Below are 22,995 nucleotides of genomic sequence, written 5' to 3'. Positions count from 1 at the left end.
GGGATGGAGAATTAGCAAAAACGTCTCTATATTTATGTAGCAACTGAGATAACTCCTGTCGCTGTGAATCAGTCAAATGATTCAGCTTGAAGTCACTAATCGACACTGGAGGCAGCTTTTTCCTGTTATCTTGTTTACCTGCAAAATTAACTTCATTCATTTTAATACATTCTATAACAGCAATTCCCATACGTTTTGGTAGATGTAATGGTTCATCAGAAACATTTGCCACTAGGACAGACACCCTTCTGTCCTGAGATACCTGGTCAATTGAAGTCCTCACAGCTACATCGCTCCGGCCTAGATTATAATTCGGCTCTACAATTACTGATTGCCCTGGGAGAAACTTGGAATTACACTGAACTGCTAGTATAGACTCAGTATTAGGTGGTAGGATATGCTTAGAAGTTAGTTTTCCTACTGTGGGTTTCGTGTCACCTAAGATTTTCTCCCTAACTCCTATTTCTCTCATGCAAATACCAAGTGGTAAAGATTTTAAAATTCTCTTCCCAGAATCTATGACAAAAGAACGACGGCGTAAGATGTCTGAACCCAGGACAATTTCATATCTAGGGCTTAATGTATCTGAGGCTACAAGAACATGTTCTGTAAATGTTTTTCCATCTAATGTCAAGTTTACAGTAATTTTCGAATGCAAGGGTACAACATTTCCCCCGATTCCACAAACAGTAACATCAGGTGGTCTTTGTTTCAAAAATCTGTCATTTTTAATTTTGTGAAAAATATCTGCACTAATTAAAGTTACTGAAGCCCCACTGTCAATTAAAAATGTTGTTGGGATACCCTGAATAAAGCCTGCCACTAAGGGTAACTCTGTATCGTTCTCAGCTGTGAAAACACCATGCTCTGCCCTATTATACTTACTATGTTTTGGAATCTGTTTGAAAGTTTTTGGTTGTCAACTCGATCTTCTACCAAATTGTCGGTCTGAAGCCACTCCCATGTGGTTAATCTGCCTACGATTGAATACCCTAGGTTGTCTATATTCAGTATTATCCCTATATAACATTCCTCTAGGTCTAGCATAATAAGTATTCGAACCTATATTATTTTGAAAACGATTTCTTACCCTGTTATCAAAAGGCATCCTAACTTGTGGAGCGCTAGTGTAGTCATTTCTGGCTACTGTCGGTCTCCGATAGCCCTGCCGATAAGAGGCCTCTTGACTCGGGGTAAAGATGCGTGGTCGTCCCGTAACATTTTCGCTCCTCTCTCTGTTTATATTTCTTTCCGATGGTCCTAACTCCCTGCTCTGTCTACCGTAATTCGACCCTACTTGGCGGCGCGCAGCTTCTCTGTTTGTAAACAATACGCTGTGCGGAGCGTTTTCGGCAATTGGCCTCACAGCGGTGTCTCGCACATTAGGCAGATAACCCTGCTTACGCTGATTTTGTCTAATTTCTTGTAACTGTTGGTCAATTCCCGCTGCGAAATTCTGAAATCTGTTGGCAAGAGTAGACAAGTTTCTTTCTAAGCTATTTAAATTAGTGTTGTTCGTTGATAATGCTTCTAGTGATTGTTGTAATGAATTTATTTGTTCTTGTTCGGGAGTTAAAATTCGATTGTTAGCCGTTTCGGCCAAATTTATAGTAACATGTTTAGTTTGAGTTAATCTTTCATTTTGTTCCTCACGAGTCGAAATTTCTAGCGCTAGTTGATAAGTGGCTGGATTTTGACTAAGAACTAAACGTTTCAATCTAGGGTTTAATCCGTTCAAAAATTGTGCCAATAATGTCTGATCTCTTAACGCAAGTATTTCTGGTGTTTCATTCTCAGTTTTAAAAGCAACCCTACACAAATTGTTTAAACGAGTGCCAAACTGAATGACTGTTTCGGAAGATTCCTGCCTAGCAGAGCTAAATTTTTGTAATTGTGATATGAGTGGCTGTGAACGTTCAAAACGTGTTATAAATGCCTCTTTAAACTTGTCATAATCCTTTTCGGATCTTAACTCCATCGAGTGAGAGAGAAAATCAGCGGCGGGGCCCTTCAGCCGACTTTTCACCACTGCTATTTTCTCTCTGCCAGACCAGTTTGCAATGCTTGCAGTTTCTTCCAGTGATTCGAAAAAGAACGAGGCCGATGGCCCTTCATCGTCTTTCCCAAAGTACATCGGAACTAAATTAAGAAAACCAACAACATGAGGCAACCATGTTGCCTCATGTTGTGTGGGAAATAACGGTTCCGAAATTTCTAAATTTGCCCCGTCTAAACTTGGACTTTCCATTTTGCTGTGTAATATTTGTATGTTAAACGCTTATATTAATTAAGTTAATACCAATGCGCCTACCGTACAGGCCCAATTTTCCTCATAAATATACTTACCGTATCATGGCTAAGTGGGCATTTCAAACATTATCAATATTAAATTCAGCTTTCTAAAATTTATATATAGCGCGCAAAAGTTAAGAAAAATAAAATTCAAATAAAGTTACTATATAGAGAAAGATAAGAAATGCAAAAATTTCATCAGCAACAAGCAGCAACTTTTAATTCTCTTCTATTTACTTTCTAAAAACATTTATGTTTATATTATTAACTATTAAGTTTCTACTTTTTCGTTCATGCCTATATTCCCAAGCCAAAATGTATGCAGCTAACTGCTTTATAATATGTTGCTACTTTTTGCTCTGCATTATCAAACAACTATAATGATAATAATATTGATATTTTATCATCACTAAATAAAAGTAGTACAGTAAAATTCTCTCTGCCAAGAACTCAAAAACACCACCGTCCATTTCATCTTTCTGCTTATTAGTCCTGTAAGCTTAATCAGTTTCTCTTCACTACTCAAAACCATCCTGGGCTTAAGGCACCATGTCACCTCGCACACACACACACATACTCGCTGCACATATATACTCGTTTCACTTACTTGCTTAGGTCTTGTGTGTACTAGGGTGTGGCCGCATCAGAACTAGTTAGTCTAGGCATAACCTATACTTTTTGTTCTAAGTGTAGTTACGTTGTTTCCGACCCTTTTCTTTTGGTCTGCCGTCTTAATTTGCTTTAATGTGTTCATCTCCTCTAATCTGGAATATAGTTCTGTTTGATCGTCTAGTGGGTTTTATAGGACAGTTTCGTATACCCTCAAGATGGGGAGGGAGAATGTTTCATCCCCTTTCCATCTCGCAGTTTGAACTTTAGCGTTGCATTTATCGAGTAATTAACTTGCTCGACACCGCAGTTACCTCCTAATCATGTTTTAACGTTTTGCCTTACTACTTTAGTGGTTGAATGTGAGGTTTTGGCAGTCAAGAGAAACTCCTATAATGCAAAACATAATAAAGTTTAATACAAGTAAAGCTTACACATTTTAGTCCTTTCAGTGATATAAATTCAACAAAACATTATGATAGCAATAGGATCATGTTCTTTAGAATTATCATTCTTAGACACAGCAGTTATTAGTTACAAGATTATAAAAGGCTAGAAAGAATCCATCTTTTCATTTTCAACTTACCAGTCCAAGATGCGGCGGGGCGGCGGCTCTTCCCTCCGTTCTCCGCGACTGGAACCGCTCTATTCTCTTCTATCCTCTCGACTCTTTCTCTGGACTCCGACTTCCCGTCCTCTCCGACCTCTCCGTTCTGTTCCTCTCGACTCTTTCTCTGGACTCCGACTTCCCGTCCTCCGCGCTTTTCTGGGTCTCGAGGCCCTGCTTATATAGCTCTAGTTCTCCCTTATTGTTTATACATTTTCCTTTCTCTTAATGGAGAACTCCCACGTTATGGGACACTTAATCAAAGGAGTCACCATCATCCTCGATTACGCCACGTACCAAACATTCTGGCCAGACGTGTTGACACTTCACCAGCTCCTTATTAGGAAAATGAAGAGTCTCTAGCTTACATATTCACCGAGTTTATGTTGCTCGGAGGAATCTACGATATCCGTTCACACGGGTGTGTGTGTATCTCTCTGATTCCCCCCCCCCCTTTTCTGTCGTCATCATTTGCATGTCAAGCTAAGTGCATCTTTCTGTGTTTATAAAAATGTAACCCGTAGGTGGCTCCCAAGATAGCCGTCGCCGGCAAACAACTGCAGGCTTCTGTAGAGTTTAGATAGGCTTTGTTTTTACATAGTTGCTGTGGCTAATTTCGCCATATTTTAAGTCATTATAACAGGTTCCAATTTAAAGATTTAAAAACATCTAACTTGCTTTAATACTCAGTTTTAATAACTCTAAAATTGTCAATAAATGAGGTTTTGGATAATAACTAAGTAGGGGAATTACGAGAAATTAAAATTAATGTATTTATTATAGATTTAGAGGAAAAGGCGGAATTAGCACTGCAACAATAAATAAATTTTTTTTCTTCCCGTATTTCTACAATTTCTTCCCCCCCCACCCCCAAATTTAATGAAATTTGAAATGGCATGACAAATGCTTTTTAAATACAGAATATTGGGCTCAACAAAAATTTTTAAAAATTTATCTACTTGGAATCAAATGGTTTAAATGTGAGCAGATAAAGACATTAAATGGATTTATGCAGGAGTCCTGCACTTAAGTCGGGAACCTGCAGGTTACCTCTAATGCAAGTGAGGTCTCCAGTGATTTTGAGGTCCCTGGGTAGGATGCAGTTCTAGTTTTTGAACGTAAATAATTTAATACACTAACACCAAATATTAATACAGGTAGTTCTTGACTTTATAAGTTAATTCGTTCCTAGTGTGCACTCATAATGCGGGAATTTATTTCTCATAGACAATGTAAAAAACAGGGGTTATATTCTCAACAATGAAATTTGACCATAGTAATGTTAAATAAAGGGCAACAAAACAATAGTTTATGCTTAAACAATGATTTATTTATCCAAAGAAATGGAAAACAGCTTTTAAAATCAAGCAAATTATAATAATAAAGAAATTATTTATGTCATACAAACATTAAAGAATGCTTATCCTTCATCATCATCGATTAAATGCACACTTGTTGATGGTTCTTCACTCATTGTTAACTCGGCAGTTGGTTTGTTGGAAGCACAAGGAATTGAATTGTCATTTTCTTTGAAAATGCTTCAACAGCTGTTTGTTTCCAAGACAGTCTTCTCTTTTCTTTATAAATTTCACAATAGCATGCATAAGCATTTTTTAAAATCTGTAGCAACTTTTCTATTGTGCTCGAAATTTGAACCTTGTGACTTGAAAATCTCAATTGCTTTTTCTGTGTTGAAAAGCTTCAAACTCCTTGGGAGTGAAAGAACGAACAGGAGTTTCAGCTGTTAAATCTTCTTCTTCTTCTTCCTCAGCTTCGTCACATTTTACCATTTCAGGGAAGTCTTCATTTGTGAACTCTCCATTGTGTGCTTGAGGCAGTTCAGTGAAGTCAGTTATAGAATCCTCAAGCTGCAGTTGGTTAGCTATATTAATGACTGCTTCTGTTTCAATTTGTATGATCTCTGCTGGTTCTTGAAATCCTTCAGAATTATCAATAAACTGATGACATAGTTTATTCCAAGCACCCTTCATGTTCTTCTCTGTAATTTTGTCCCAGGCTCGTTTTGTTATTTTGATTGCATCTAAAATATGGAATTCTTTAAGAGTTGGACCTCCCTCCTTATCTCTGCCTGAACAAATAAAAGCATGCACAGTAGTAATGAAGATTATATAGCTACGCACGTGGTTTGAAACGGTGTATTTATGAATGTTTAGCATTTATTTATTGCAATTAATGTTCATATTTTTGATTCCACAAATGTAACTCCATTTAATTTTCTACTTGAAAAAAAGAACTCTTAAAACCCAGGAACTCATAAAGAGGGAACTGCCTGTATATTAACTCACAAAGAACTGTGTTTTTGTCCTATTTAGATTTCAGAATTATCTCTGAATATGTGGCTACTGTTGTTCTTATTATTAAAAGCACATTAGTATTTAAGGCCATATTGCACTATGAAGTTTGCACTATGTGCTGCAGAATTAAAAATTGAACTGCCAATAACAATGAAATCTTTCAGTACAAAACTGAAAAAAGAACATCATTAAAAGTTTGCTAAAAATACAGATTAAAAGAAACTTTCTATGATTCCATTCACTGTAGTAATTTCAAAATTATATTATAATAGCATCAATACTGCATACAGTAGTATTTGTATTCAGTATTATTTTATAACTTGCACCTATAATAACCTTTGTTACATTAAAAACAATATACTGTATTTTCCGGGGCTTATAAGACATACTGTAACAATATACTGTATTTTCCATGAGGCTTATAAGACGCATGGGCATACAAGATGCACCCTAGTTTTGGCCACATATTTTGGAAAAAATAATAACCCTTCTATTATCCTTTGATACTGTTTACGGTGAAACTAAGAAGCGATCTTTTACCAACTGATGTAAACAAATATGGCAACATGGTGTGATATGGGATGTAATCAGGGGGTAGGTATTAAAAATAAATTAAATGGAGTTACATTTATTTATTTTTATTATTTTATTAAATGGACTTACAACATGGATTTTTTATTCAATTCATAAAACATAAGAAATTTTTTAAAATATTTATTTGTTCTAAAGATTATGAAATGTCTGACATTTTCATTTATCCTTAAACCCTAAAAAGCCGTTACTGAAATCATCATAATATTCAAGATATTCAATGTCACCATCGTGACATTGAATAATGGTATAAGCTTGGTATACCATTGAATGGTATATGAATAATGGTATACAGATACCACTGAATAATGGTATAAGCTCAAAATAATGGTATACGCTTGGGTAAATGTTCAACCAATAATGAAATGTTTGTTTCTGAAAAAAGCTGACAGAAGTAACGTAACAGAAATTCTTACTCACCCTAAGACAAATACGGGCGTCACTTTCTCTTTGTAAAAGACGGTTGGAATTGAAAAATCCCGATCCAGTCTAATTAGCCCGCCATACCATAAAAGCGCGAGATCATATTATAGAGGAAGCAAACACATGGGAAAATGAAACAAGTTTTTACTTACGTCTGATTGTGAGATTCATATCACACAGATTTCAAAAAATTTTCCACAAAAAAAAGATTACTGGTATGTATTGTTGCCATAGATTGTAACCGCTGATAATTGTTAAAAATATATTTCAACAGATAAATCTTAAGTAAAATTGGTGTGAATTTCAAAGGGAGTTTTCAAAACTCAGTTTACCGGCACTGTGTCATCAAAAATGCATTGCCGGTAGACTTTAGGCCTAATCTTACACTGACTATATAAGACGCAGGGTGATTTTCTGAGTATTTCTTCGAGAAAAAACCGAGTCTTATAAGCCGGAAAATACGGTACTTTTCAAATGTGATCCATTGTAAATCTGTATTTATTGCACAAAATCATTTTAAAATATATACAGCGAAACTTCTCCTAACGGAGACCTCTCTACAATGGACATTTTCAAATTCCTCAACTCACCTCTATCGGTTTTAACGTGTTTGCAGCTTCTGTCTAGCGGACATTCTCTGTAACGGACGCGGACAGGCAATCTGCACTGTTTTGTTTAGATTAGCACTTAATTTGATCTCCCCATAACGGACTGCAGGAGAGCTCACAGCTCTTTTTCTAGGAACTTTTCTTCCATGTACTGCCTCAATTGTGTGTTTATTTTCTATTTCCGATTATCTGAATTTTATCAAGGTTTACGTCGTGGTCCTAAACCCTTTTTCAAGAATTTTAAGGCACGTGTAAAACTTCTGATGAATTCGATGTGTGCAGTGGGGGAGGAATTTGGTCGGCCTTTCGTCTTTTGAGTTTCAGTTTTCAGTTTTGTTCAGTGTCGTGTGAAGTGCGCAATGTCTTCTCGTAAACATTTAACTTTAATAGATAAAGTCGAACTCATTAATGCGTATGATCGGCAAAAAAATAGTGTTCGCAATCGCGCTGCAAAATTCAAAATCGGGAAGACGCAGATAAGCGACATCCTAAAGAAAAAAAATGAACTGCTCAGGTTCAAAAATCATTCCCGAAAACTGTTGGACTTCAAATTGACAATGTTACATATGAGTGGTTTTGTTGCGCATGTGCTAAAAAAATTCCCATTAATGGGCCTATTATTAGGGAAAAGGCTTTGGAGGTTGCGAAATCTATGAGAGTAAATGAGTTCAAAGCTTCTGTGGGATGGCTAGACAAGTTCAAAACTTGGCATAACATTTCTTGGAAAACCGTAAGTGGTGAAGGTGGATCTGTTGATACTGGGGTTGTAACAGAGTGGACCATTAAATTGGAAGAATTATGTTGCGATTTTGAAGCTAAGGATATTTACAACTGTGACAAAACGGTTGTTTTTTAAAGCTCTTCCTGAAAAAACAATGAGTCTAAAAAACGAAAAGTGCCAGGGCGGAAAAATTTCTAATGAATGCTTGACTGTACTATTGTGTACAAATATGCTGGGAGACTTCGAACAACCTCTTGTTATAGGAAAACCACATAATCCTTGTTGTTTCGATGGCATAAAGTTGAATCTTTTGAATGTTGACTGGAAGTCTAATAAAAAAGCGTGAATGACACGAGATATCATGAGCGAATGGATAAGTCATTCAAAACAGAAAAATTATTCTTTTCATGGATAATGCTGCATCTCACCCGCACACTGAATTGTCCAACATTCAAATCGTTTGTCTGCCACCAAACACATCTGCAGAGTGTCAGCCCTTGGATCAAGGGATAATAAAAAATTTTAAACTTCACTACAGAAAACGTGTTTTAAGACATCTCATTGCAAACATGAACGATGTAACATGTGCGAGTGACCTTGCAAAGAAAATCAGCATCCTAGATGCGATTCAATGGATTTCCTCTTCAGTAAACGCAATTAGAAAACAAACTGTCGTGAACTGTTTTGTAAAGTCTGGCTTCTCAAATGCAAAAATTGAAGTTGTGAACAGCAATGTGGAGCACCAAGAAGAACAAGAGCTTCAACATCTATTGATAATGTACGATACTTCAGCTACAAGTGACCCTGGCTACAAAGATATAGACCCGAACCTCACTACAGAAGATGGTGCTCTAGATATCAACGACATTATCATCGATATTGTTCAAGAAGTTCCTCATGAGGATGAAGAAATGGAAGGAGGTCATTCTGTCGAAGAACATATTAACGACGAACCACTGATGAAAATAGAAGCGCTCATACAAATCAATCGTTTAAAAATGTTTTTCGCCGCTGAAGAAGATACTGAAGGACTTTCAATGGTTTCTTCACTCCAAACAAATGTTGAAAACAAAATTATCAGCCGAAAGAAGATGTAGAAGATAATAAGTGATTACTGTATGTATTTTCTTAAGATAAAGTCATAATATGCATAGCACAATTGTATGTATATTATTTACAAAAATATTGTGCAAAATCTGTATATATTTTAATTTAATTTTACATTAAACGTTTAACAATTTTTCTTTCTTTTTTTTCTCCCAAAGACTTCATGTTAGCGGACACTTCTCTCTAATGGACAAATTTTCGTTCCACATGGCTGTCCGTTAAAGGGAAGTTTCACTGTATATAAATTAGCACTGACTAATGATCTTCCCACATTTACAGATATCAGTGGGCTCAATTCAAAAATGTAAGTCTTCAAAGCCTTCACTTGAAAGTTCCTGTTCATTTCTATTAATTGTCATTTATTTTTCTTAAATGAAACCTGGAATTATTTTTCCACCTCTTTAATTGAAATGTTCAAAGAATGTCTCCAGGCTTCAATTTCTGTTTTAGAATTAGGTATATAAGCAAAATGAGTCTCTATGAACTTGTTTCTAATCAAAGAATCAGGAAGAAATGCCTTAGCAGCACTAATAACTGCAACATAAGCTGCCCTACCATTAATATCTGGACACCTGTCTTTAGACAAAAAAAAAGAGCTTTTATTTTGTCATTTAATATTCTGTGCTGAAACCTTTTGCTTTTATTACGGCCTTCAATCTTCGTGTCATACTCTCAACCAGACTTTTAAAAATGTCAGGTGATATGTTGCTCCACTCGGCCTTTAATGCAGCCACCAGTTCGGCCTCATTCTTACTGGTATGTATTGTTGTGCACGTACTCAACATGCACGTACCCAACGATCCAGTATATCCCACAAAGATGCTTGATAGGGTTCAGATCAGGATTCTTGGCAGCCAACCCAACTTTTCCATACCCATGTCCTCAAACCACTCTGTTACCAATGCAGTATGGCATGGCAATTTGTCTTGCTGATACAGATAATTGTCCAGGTTGTCCTGGTATTGCAAAGCATTCATGGTTTTGTCAATAATGACTAACTGGCCCAAGCCAAACCATGAAAGGAGCCCCATACCATGACACTGCCTCCACCAAACTTCATTGTTGGGACGATACAATCAGGAAGGAAGGAACTGTTCACCTGGCATTCGCTACACCCAGGAATGGTCATCAGACTGGTAGAGTGCGGACCTTGACTCGTCTGTTCATAGGACTGTTTTCCACTGCTTTACAGTCCAGGATTCGTGCTCCTTACACCATGTTAATTGGCATCTAGCATTTGTTAAGGTGATCAATTCTGTTGAACTGTTGAGGTAATTCTGTTGAATGTGTTATTTTGCATGCCCACTTTTGCAATTGTCTGTTCGAAGCCTAGTGTGCATATTTATAGCAGGTTCTGTGATGTGTTGCATGCCCACTTTTGCAATTGTCTGTTCGAAGCCTAGTGTGCATATTTATAGCAGGTTCTGTGATGTGTTGCATGCCTAGGAGCTGTTTTCCCATCCATGGAGCGGTGTCCGGATATTAATCGTAGGGCAGTGTATACTGTATCCAAAGCATCAACAACAATTTTTTTTTTTATAGAATGAATGTTTTTGGCATAAAACTATGTTGCATGTAAACATGTACTCTACCTTGTCAAAATTGGCTGTATAGAAAGAGGAAGGCCACGTCATAAATCTCTGTAAATATGCTATGTATGTATGAAGTGGGGGGGGAGGGGTTGATGAAGGTCTAACTTTATTAGTTTCACCAAACTTCTCCAGACCCGTTCCTGAAAGCCTATGTATGCCAGGGATTAAGTAAATAATAGTATAATGGAACTGTTACGTTATACATTCAAAGAATGCGATTTCATCCAATGTGAACAGATTGCAAGAGAACTAAAGAAAAACTCTGTTGACATGTTTTCCCATACTAATGTTATTGTAAATATTATGAAGAAAAGTGATTAAAATCATGTTTTAGTTTAATATTATAAAACTGACAAAATTAACAAAATATGCAGTGCTGTTAGTAATATTAGTGTTAATTTATCAAGGTGTGTTTTATTTGTTTTTCTACTTAATGAAACTTTCTTTAAAATAAAAAATTAATTCATTATTCCTGTTTTGAGAATTTTCTCTTTTCCACCATCTACATTTGTATAGTGCACCCTAGCAGTTACTTGCATTGTGTGCACAATTCAGTTTTAAATAGTGGCATGTGTGAGACAGAGCTAACATACTGTTATGCAGAGCAGCAATAAAAGTTTATCGATGCTATGAATAATAATAATAAGAGACATATTACAAATCAATAATGGAAAGGCAGGAAAAGAAAAAGAAGAAAAGTGTACCAGATCAGATTAATGCCATCAAATTATTGATTAAGCATTACATCAGTCCATAATATATTACTACTGTAAGAGTGTACATGTACAATGTGTTAAAAGTGAATCTCAAGACTCGCTTTGAACACTTATATTGTACATATACACTCTTACAGTAGCAATGTGTGTGTAGTAGTAGTGGCATGTGATCCAAGAAAGCAAGTGTATGAGTTTATGCAGCATCAGCCAAAAAAAAAAAAAAAAAAAAAAACTCACACCATTCCCTCCAAATGCCTGTCCAGTTCCTCCTTAAATTTATTCAACCTATCAACTTCCACAACGACAGATGGAAGTTTGTTCCAACAATTAACCACCTGCTGGCTAAAGGCAAATTTCTGCACATCTATTCTACATCTGTCCTTTCTTAATTTGAATGAAGAAATGAATAAGAAATATAGTGATATACAATATGATAAAAGTGACTAAATAAAATAGGATAGGACGACTAAATCAATACAGAGGTAAAATAAGACCACATTGCGGTGTAACACACAATTTCAATGTCTTCGTCAGAGATCATTCACCAAAATTGAGAAAAACGGCAATGCTCTTGCTTCTGTTTGCTATTGAATACATGTTATGAACAATTATAAATTTTGTAGCAAGAATAGGGTCTAATAAGTTATGCTAATAATTATAAGTAGAACATACAGATCATGGATGACTTTACAGAAGCTAGAAAGAGCCAGAAAAATTGCAGTAATGATAAAAAAATTTTAATAATGAAAAAAATGGGAATTTTTTGGGAATTTTAGTACTACATTACCTTGTAGTACTAAAAATGGCTGATACGCCATCCACGTGTATATTGGCGTGTGATGCACTAGCGGTGCCTGGTGTTAGAGATCGAGGGGGAGGAAAAAGTGATAATTTTGAAATTGTTGAAGAATGATGATGATGGAAATGATTAAAGGATGCATGAATATGTGTGATGATGATTATAGAAGCAAGAGCATTGCCGTCTTTCTCATAAATTCGGTGGATGACCTCTGACAAAGACATTGAAATTGTGAGTAACACTGCAATGTGGTCTTATTTTACCTCCATATTATTTTAGTTGCCTTATCCTATCTTAAATAAAATCTCTTTTATCCTATCGTATATCACTACATTTCTTATTCATTTCTTCTAGTTCACTTCTTGTGTATACCGTAGTTCAATAGTAACAAACTTCTACTTTACACTTTCTACATACCACTATTTATACATTATGGTTGTAGGGTACATTTGCTTATGCAGTGTCCCTTATCCATAATACCAATTATTATCTTACTTTTTTACTCCAATTGCTCTCCACTCTTTACTTATTGCTACACTGTTGTGCAAAACTTAAGGACCAACACTATTTTTAAAAGTTACAACCACAAAATCTTTACTTAAGGTACTCTTTACTGATGAGAGTAGATTCAGTCTCAGCAGCGATTCTGGACATCAGCTAATCTGGCGAGAGGCTGGCACACGGTATCACCCCACAAACATCACTGAAAGGGATCGATATGGCGGTCGCGGTGTTCTCGTCTGGGGAGGCATTATCTTGGATGGATGTACACAACTTCAGATATTGGAAGGCAGTACTGTAACTAGTGCACACTACTGTACTGAAGTAATCCTTCCCCATGTGCGGCTGTTCCGAGGTGCCACTGGCCCCGAGTTCGTGTTTACAGATGGTAACACCACACACCATCGCACTGCAGCTGTTGATATGCTTTTGGAAAGTAAGGACATTGTTCGTATGGATTGGCCTGCTCATTCCGCCGATCTAAATCCCATTGAACACATATGGGATGCTCTGAGGAGACGCCTAGCAGCATGTCCACACCCACCAGAAAATGTTCACCAGCTGAAGATGGCGCTGACAGAGGAATGGACGATGTTATTACAAGAACTTTATCAACATTATTCTAAGTATGGACAGGTGGTGCAAAGCCTGCATCGTCATTAGGGGTGGCCATATCTCCTATTGAGGACCACCTCTTCCCTTTGTTCCATCTTTGGCAGTGTTGCATCTGTATCATGGCAGCCAGTACTATGTTGCCATTTTTGAATAAAGTCCCTCTGTACCATTTTGTTTCCGTTGTTGTGTCGGTGTTGGTTCCTTCATCATTTCTGTACTTCATGAGGTTCCTCTGGTATACTTTTCCCATATTCAGGCCACTCCTATGAGAAGCTACAAGTGAAAACTTGACTGGTCCTTAAATTTTGCACAGCAATGTATTACATATATATATAAAAATAGAAACATCTGTGATAAGAGTTACAGGTATGCACTAATATGGTATTGGTCCAGCACCATAACAGTGTGCATTTACATGCACAGCAACTAACGAAGAACAATTACAAAGAAAATGGCTATTATTATAATTAATTTTTATTTATTTTTTTTTTTAACCCATGGAATCTGACAATGATGTCCTAAATCTCTGGAAAAAAAAGTAATCAACATTAGCCAAAAGAAATTTTATTTTTATGAAATTAAAGGAAGATGAGAGTTATCAGATTAAAGTCATTTAATGACTTTATTATGACCAACACTTAACGCCACTCTTCACAATGAGATTTAAATAAAGTGAATTCAGTTCTTTCTTAAAAAGCAATTATTTATATATTTTTGCATAACTTAATTTTAAGTTATGTAAACATGACACAATATAATAGCGTAGCTTAATTTAATTTATTAAATTAAGCTACGCTATTAAATTATGTTATGTAAACATACATAACATAATTTACATACATGATTGAAATAAATCCATCATGAAGGTAAGCTCATTCAAATGTAATGAAAAGTAAAATTTATAGCTGTTTGTACAAGCAATATTCTGCAACAAACTTGAAAAATTTGTTTCAAATAATTTCAAGATTCTACTTACCTTAGGTTATGACATCCTTGCCCAAGGGCAATCAAAGATGCATCTGTGAGATGAGAACAATTAGATACACATAAATAATGAAGCTTGGGACAGTGCTGACTAACGTACTGAAGACTTTCATCTGTTATATTCTGTAAAAATAATATCAAGTTTAGCTCTTTTCAATTAAAAAAAAAAAAAAAAAAAAAAAAAAAAAAAAAAAAAAACTTTACAGCTACTTCAGGAACAGCTATAAAAATCAGATGTAAGAGTATTTGCATAATGAAATTTTTGAAATCAAGAGTTTAACTATATTGATAGCATGCTTACTTAAGCGAATTAAGAAATTAGCCGTTGCCTAAAAAGCAAAATACAACTTTTTTTTAGTAAGGTATATTTGAAAAAGTGAAATTACCAATGGAAGATGGAAGTTTGTTCCAGCCATCAACTATCCACTAGCTGAAAGCAAACTTCCACACATCTAAACTGCAACCATCCTTCATCAATTTGTCGATTTGAATTTATGCTTCCTTGCACGTGTAGTCTAAGCAAGACAAAGGATTCCATCAGCATTGAGCTTACTCAATCTATTCAAAGCCTTAAGAACCTCAATCAGATCTCCATAATGTGCCTAGTCTCCAGAAATAGCAATTTGCAGAACTGCAGTGTTTCTGGTAAAAGCACCTATTTGTTTCCCTCACTAACCTCTTTACTATTCTCTGCATCCATTCCAACAGATCTGCATCCTTCTTAAAATGAAGCTTTCAGACTTGTATGCAGTACACAAGGTGTGGCCTAACCATCATCTTATATGACAGGAAGATCAACACCTTATTCCTGCTATAAAAATTTATTCATTGGTTTTTGTTCATATATCATTGGACAAAAACCCATTAGCTGCCTGGCAGCATGCCTGCACTGCTCAGAGAATTTTATATCTGAATGCACAATTACTCCAATTGTTTTTCATTCTCGGTTACCCTGATTGTGGCACTACACAATTGGTACATTATTCTGGGATTACTCATATTCATGTGCCAGACCTTGCATTTGTCAATGTCAAACTTGAACTGCAACTTTTCATCCCATTTGGCCAAATTTTTTTTATCTTATTGCAGTAGCATACCCCGATTACTGTCATTAACCAATCTGCAAATTTAGGCATTAAGCCTGATATGCTTTCATCATTAATAAACACAGAAAACAACAATTCACCCAGCACCAAACCCTGGAGGAATTCACTAATAACATTTATCCAAGAAAAGACAGCAGTGCCCATTGAACTCTGTCTTCTCCCCATTCCCCCATCCCTTTATCTATAGCAGTAACTTGCCTTTAATACAACACTGCTTTAATTTGTTTAGCAGTCTTTTAATATGCAATAGTGTCAAAAGCTTTTCTGAAATCTAAGTATATGATGTCAAAATTATTTTTTGCACCCAGTTATACTGTTGCAGTATTCAACAGATTGGTCAGACAAGATTGCCCTTTACAAATCCATGCTGAAACTGCAGTATAACTGCATTTTGTTTAGATGGTCCCGCATTACTTCTTTAACCAGTGACTCCCTTATTTTCCCTGGAACAGAAAGTCTAGCTAATCTGTCTATAATTATCGTCAACTTAAGATCCCCATTTATGAATTGGGGATACATTTACACATCTCCAGTCCATAGGGTCCTCCCCTAAGTCCATGGATACTTTCATAATTTTGGTTAAAGGTTTGCTTACCTCATCTGCTGCCTCCCTGAATATAACTGGATAGATCCCATCTGTCCTAGGTGCCTTATTTTCTTTTAACTTCAACAATTTCTCTTTCACTTTCCTCTCGGTTATCACAGTTATTTAGCTGCCTGTTAGAATTTATAAACTTCTGGCATCCATACCCATAAATTCTTCATGTGTGAATCTAGATGCAAAATACCTATTCAATTTGTCAGCAACCTGAGTAGTTTCATCAACAGTTAAACTATTCTTATCTAGTGGACCAATATGATTCATTTCCTTCCTCCTAGTGTTTACATAATAAAACAAGTCTTATCTGCTTCTCTTTGCAATTTTTTGCCAGACTTCTAGTAATCTGCCTTAGCTTGCCTAACCTCCTTTGTGACTTGTTTGCAAACTAGTTTATATCTACTGTAGCCTTCTGTATTACCAGATAATTTATATGCATGGCATGCATTTTTCTTCTTTGCTACAAGAAATTCATTATAAGGTGGCACATTATAGCAATAAGAGCTGTGTATTTGTTGCTCATTACTCTTTCTCTTCTCTCTCTCTAGATAATGTTTCAGATCCATCCAATCCCAGAATACAGTGAGTAATCCTTCCCCAGCTGATACTTTGTACTGCCTTTCTTTGGTTGAAATGTGCCTATATGGCACCACTCTGAAATTGCACATTTGTTTTCTGGGGGGTGTAAGAGTACACCTAGGATTCAACTCAGTCCTGTTTTAAGAAGGCATCTCCATTGTGCTTATAACATCCAAGAATCACAAACCACACATTTTTCAAAATGTGCAACTCCTTGCAAAAAATAGTTCTCAATACCATTCTTAAACTTATTCACCCACTCGTCTATTTTCTCTCTCTTCCCTTTTTCAGGATTATTCAGTCCTATACTAATCAGTTTCATCTTTCTATCTTGCACTGGGTTTTCACTTTGTCACTGGCGAGATTCGCACCTAATATATTACCCCTGAAAACAGAGTAATGTGACATGTCTTCTCCTATTGGTTGTTTCAGCCATGTGTTTCACCCCATAATATTTAATCATCTTCTGCTACTCTCTACCTTATTCACAATTTTCGGTGCCATTCTGTTTTCCTGCCTCATATTATACAAGTAAGCTGTTTTATTTTATTCATTGAATTTGTACTCAAAATAATAATTTGACCTTTGTCTTCATTTCTAGTGATTCAGAGCCTGGTATTTCTTATCTATTAAAGTGCAATTCTCAACACTCTTATCCACTGGTTTTTCATATTACAATATTTTTAACAGTTATTTTTTATTCTTTTATACTTTGTTTCTTGAATTTTTTCCCAACATACATTATTCTTATCTATTACGTGTTATTAATTTTGCAAGATAGCAAACAAACTGAATGAGCATTTTGCATCTGCATTCACATATGTGAAGTTATTAAGGTTTGAAAATGGCAGAAGGTTATCAAATTGTAGCAGGGTGCTTAATGATTTTGTAATAACTGAGAGCAAAGTGGCGGAGAAATTGTTGAAGTTAAACATAAGAGAGGCACCTGGGGTGGATGGGATCTATCCAGTTATATTAAAGGAGGCGGCAAAGCAACTAAGCAAACCCTTAGCCATAATTATGAGAACATCCTTGGACTCAGGGGAGGTCCCCACGGACTGGAGATGTGCAAATGTATCCCCAATTCACAAAGGGGGATCGAAGGATGACACGAGTAATTACAGACTAGTTAGTTTAACTTCTGTTCCGGGTAAAATAATGGAGTCACTGGTTAAAGATACATTGCAGGATCATCTAGACAAGACTGCAGCAATAATTCAGACACAGCATGTGTTTGTTAAGGGAAAGTTTTGTCTGACAAATTTGATAGGATATTATGATGTGGTTACAAAGGAACTCGATGCAAAAAATAATTTTGGTATCATATATTTGGATTTCAGGAAAGCTTTTGACACTGTTGCGCATGGAAGACTATTGTACAAATTGGAGCAAAATGGTATTAAGGGTAAGTTGCTACAATGGATAAAAGGATGGTTGAGTCGGAGAAGACAGAGGGTGGTAATCAATGGGTGCTGGTCTTCGTGGACTAATGTTATTAGTGGAGTCCCACAGGGTTCAGTGTTGGGTCCTCTATTGTTTTGTATATTTATCAATGATATTGATGAAGGTATATCATGCTTAGTGTCGAAGTTTGCAGATGATACAAATGTTGGCAGGGTTGTTAGTAACGGGTGGCAACTGAAGTTTAACATTGACAAATGCAAAGTATTGCATATACGTAGAAGTAACCCCAGAGAAACGTACCAACTGTGTGGTACTACACTTTTTTTTTTTTTTTTTTTTTCTGTGAACCCCAAACATGAGAGGTATTAGAACCTATAGTACTTAGTACCGTGCTTGGGTTGGAGGTTGAGAAGACGAAAGAAGATATTTGTTGACATTGGACTTGAACTTCTGTAGATTGTAATTTTCAGGAAATACGTATGAAGGAAGGTTGTTCCAGAAAACGGCAGTTGAATGAATAAATGAGGAAGATGAAAAGTTGGTTCTGTAGGTTTGAAGTTGGACAGTAAATGGATGTTGGCTGGTGGCGGCACGTGTTCGGACTGTTTTGAAAGAGAGAGCGGGAATTATAGAAGCCAATTCAGAAGAACAGTGCCCATGGAAATATCTGTAGAAGAGGCATGCAGCAGAAACAGTACGTCTATGAGAAAGCGAGTGGAGAGACTCTGTTAGAGATGAATCATTAATTAACCTTACTGCCCTCTTCTGAATGGAATCAAGAAGCCTGAGAGAGGTTTTGGGGGCACCACCCCAGATGTGGGAACAATATTCCATGGCAGGGCGGATTTGCAATTTATACAGAGTGAGCAGCTGTTTGGAAGAAAAGTAACGACGAGAGCGAAAGAGAAAACCAAGTTTTTTAGATGCAGAGGAAGCAATACTTGTAATGTGCTTGTGCCAAGAGAGATTAGAAGTCAGGGTAATCCCCAAAAGAGATATATCATTTTGCCTAGAAATCGGAGTGTCACTAAAGATAAGCATAGGAGCAGAAGAATCCTTTTTGCGAGATATAAGACAAGACTGAGTTTTAGAAGGGTTGAAATCAACTAAGTTGTCTTTGCCCCACTGGAGAATTACCTGAAGATCGGCATTTAAGGAATTGGTAGCAGATTTTCGAGAAGTTGAAGCTGATTGAGCAGGACAACGTTTCTCAAAATGGAAAGTTGAATGCAATGTGCTATCATCGGCAAAACTATGGATAGGATTTCCAGTCAATGGAAGAAGGTCATTAATATACAAGAGGAAAAGAGTGGGCGAAAGAACTGAACCTTGGGGGACACCGGCATTAGTGGAGAAGTTAGAAGACAGAGAGCCATCTACCATCACCCTCAGTGAGCGATCAGAGAGAAAACTGGATAACCAATTACTAAAAACAGTTGGCAAACCATAAGATGGAAGCTGGTTTAGAAGACCTTTATGCCAAACATGATCAAAAGCCTTTAAGATGTCAAGAGCAACTACTTGTATTTCACCGAACCTTTCCACTGAATTAGTCCATAAATGGGTAACATAAATCGGAATATCACCAGTGGATCAACACTGATGGAATCCATACTGGTGATCATTGATCAGACGGAAGGTTTCTAGGTAGTTTAAGAATTGGTGGTTAATTGATCTCTCCATTACTTTAGAAAGAGTAGAAGTAATTGCAATGGAACGATAATTGGATGGGAGGGATTTGTCACTCTTTTTAGTAACTGGCTGGATATGAGAAAATTTCCAAGCAGAAGGAAAAACACCTTTGGAATAAGAAAGTGAAAAAAGGCAGCAAAGAATAGGAGTAAGTTCAGAAGCACAGGTTTTGAGAACAAGTGGAGAAATACCATCAGGACCTGGAGCTTTCTTAGCATCAAGATTCATCAAAATCCTTCTGATATCCTTTTGACGGAAGACCACAGGAGGCAATGAATGGAGCGTGTTGGGAATGGTGGGAGGTGTTTTACCAAGATCATTAATACATGAGCTCGAAGAAAATTGGGATGGTAGCAGGTCAGCTTTATCCTTGGCTGAAGTGACAACAGAACCATCTGGTTTGGACAGAGGTGGGAGCAGAGATTGGCAAAAGTTGCGGCCAATAGCTTTGGCAAGAGACCAGAATGCTCGGCTACCATTAGGGTAAGAAGCAAGTTTTCTACTCTTAGCCTGTTCAAACTCTAGTTTGGACTGATTAATAACTGCTTTACAATTGTTGCGAGCTTTGGTGTAGGCAGAAAATGAAACTGAAGAATTAGAAACAAGCCAATTACGATATGCAACATTCTTCTCTTGAACAGCCTTAGCACATTTATTGAAAAACCAAGGTTTAGATAAAGGACGAGATTTTAAAGCGGAGTGTAGGATAAAGGATTCCATTCCTGCAAGAATAATTCCACTGACAAGATCAGAGCAAACGTTGACATCAGAAGTTTTGAAACAGTAATCTGATCAAATAAAAGAAGAAAAGAAGTCTCGCAGGTCATCCCATTTTGCATTCTTGTAATTCCAAACAACACGAGGTTGGGAATAGCCATGAGATAAAGGTTCCATTGGAGAAGAGACAATCACCAAGTTGTGATCTGAAGTGCCTAAAGGACCTCTCACTTCGACTGTGTACTTGGAAGGGTTGTTTGTGAGAAAAAGATCAAGCATATTGGCTGTATGATTAGGATTGTCCGGTATTCTTGTAGGTAAATGAACAATCTGTGCTAGGTCATTAGTAATTGCAAAAGCCTCAGCATCTCGACCTGCTGGGTCGGTGTGACTAGAAAACGGAAGCCAGCTGGAGTTGTGAACATTAAAATCACCAAGGAAAATTACCTCACTGTTAGGAAAGTTGGACTGGAGAAAGTAAAGTTGCAAAGAGAGGAAGTCAAAGAGCTCCAAGTGATTAGTGGAGTTGGGAGAATGGTAGAGACAACAGATGAATTTGACACAATGAGGTAGAGAGATTTTAAGCCAGAGAAAATCAAAGAGAGGAGATTCCAAATTGCCAAGTCTCTGACAAGGAATATCAGAACGGACATATGCACAAGTACCACCTTTGAGGCGAAAGGAATCATACAGCGAATAATTTGGGCATCTGAGATGAACAGTAGTTGAATCAACCGATAACTGAGATTCTGTCAGAAAAAGTACATGGGGTTTGGCAGACTGCAAGTGGAAATCGTTGAGATTAGAATTGAGACCACTTATATTTGTGAAATGAATTAGGAAGTGCTTGGGAGGTTTAGATCCTTTCGCAGATAAGCTTGCTCTATTAGTTTGACAATTCATGGTGTATTCAATAGTAAGAAAAAGTGGGTGGGACATGCTGTATGAAGTAATGAAATTTTTGGATATGGCATACACATGGTAAGAATATACTCAGATCCTTGACATAACGTGGCCTCGACAATGCTCCCCGCATACACACTACCCGGACTCCCTCCAGTCACTATCCGGCAGAGTAGAGGTAGCAAGATTATACACTAGCTGATCCGGAAGCCTCTCAGAGAGTTACCAATAGGTTCGGTCCAGTGTACTAACTAGCGGCCGGCCTGTGAACACCGTTTTAGAGCTGTACCCTGAAAATGTAAGGAATATTGGATCTAGCCACGATGTTCATCATAATCTCAAAAGTCATCAATCATACTGCATGATGGAAGAGGTAGGGAAGGGCTGACTTAAAGTCGTAGAAAATGAAAAAGACCTGGGAGTAATTGTGCAGTTAGATATGAAGTTTTCTGAGCAATGCAGACAGGCTGCCAGGGCAGGTCATGGGGTTTTGTCAATGATATATAGGAATTTTGCTAGCAGGGAAAAGGAGATGATTGTCCCTCTGTATAAGGCAATTCAGGCCATGCCTTGAGTACTGCGTACAGGTCTGGAGGCCTCATTTTAGGAGGGATGTAGATTTGTTTGAGTGTGTACAGAGAAGGTCAACAAGATTGGTGAGGGGAATGAAGGGATCCTCTTACCAAGAGAGGCTGAAGTTCTGCAAATTGCAGTGGCTGGAGACTAGATACCTGCACGGTGATCTGATTGAGGTGTATATGGCCTTGAATGGGTTGAGCACGCTGAATTCTGATGGGATCCTTCCACTTGTTCAGATTACAAACCTAAGGGGGCATAAATTCAAATTAAGAAAAGACATGTAGAACAGATGTGCAGAAATATGCCTTTAGCCAGCAGGTGGTTAATTGCAGGAACAAACTTCCATCTGTTGTTGTGGAAGTTGATAGGTTAAATAAATTTAAGGAGGAACTGGACAGGCATTTGGAGGGAATGGTGCGATTTTTTTTTTTTTTTTTTTGGCTGATGCTGCATGAGCTCATACACTTGCTTTCTTGCATCACATAGTAGTACTACTACTACTTATATTAAGCTAAAGTATATTCGTCATTATGTTATTTCAGAAAAATTTAGTTAAGTTATCCATTCCATTACCACCACAAAAATTAATCTTCGGCTCCTTAGTATTTATCATCTTTTTAGCACGCACCTCTCTCTCTCTCTCTCTCATTTTGTTATTAATTTAGTTTGAATTTTTGTTATAGTTCTTCCTCTACAGGTCCGACAATAAGATTCAGGTGAACCTTGAAACACAAACAAAACTGCATTAAGTTTAAATATTGAAGTAGTAAACTTTTCAAATGTAACATTTCTATAACTATCTTAATTCATAACACATGTATAAGTGTTTATTTTATCAGTATAATCTCTTTCTCATGTACTCTCATATTGCTTGTAACATTATGAATGAATGGTAACGCGTACATCGTTAATCTGTAATAGTTACACAAGTACTACA

At 36.9% G+C, this 22,995-nt stretch overlaps 1 protein-coding gene across 1 annotated transcript in view; it reads right to left on the bottom strand.

The window, feature by feature from the left end:
• LOC150089868 (F-box/LRR-repeat protein 20) overlaps window positions 1–22,995 on the bottom strand; it is a 168,365-nt gene that overhangs the window by 50,130 nt on the left and 95,240 nt on the right. Inside the window, exon 13 of the mRNA XM_090389682.1 lies at window positions 14,473–14,603. Coding sequence (XP_090245808.1) covers window positions 14,473–14,603 — 131 coding nt within the window. The remainder of the gene's footprint in view (window positions 1–14,472; window positions 14,604–22,995) is intronic.

This window comes from Mastigoproctus giganteus, chromosome 2 (genome assembly GCF_048544385.1).
Source record: "Mastigoproctus giganteus isolate SK-2022 chromosome 2, ASM4854438v1, whole genome shotgun sequence".
In the NCBI taxonomy this organism is placed as follows: domain Eukaryota; kingdom Metazoa; phylum Arthropoda; class Arachnida; order Uropygi; family Thelyphonidae; genus Mastigoproctus; species Mastigoproctus giganteus.
Note: the sequence above shows the minus strand (reverse complement) of the source record. Positions and strands in the feature narration are given on the sequence as shown.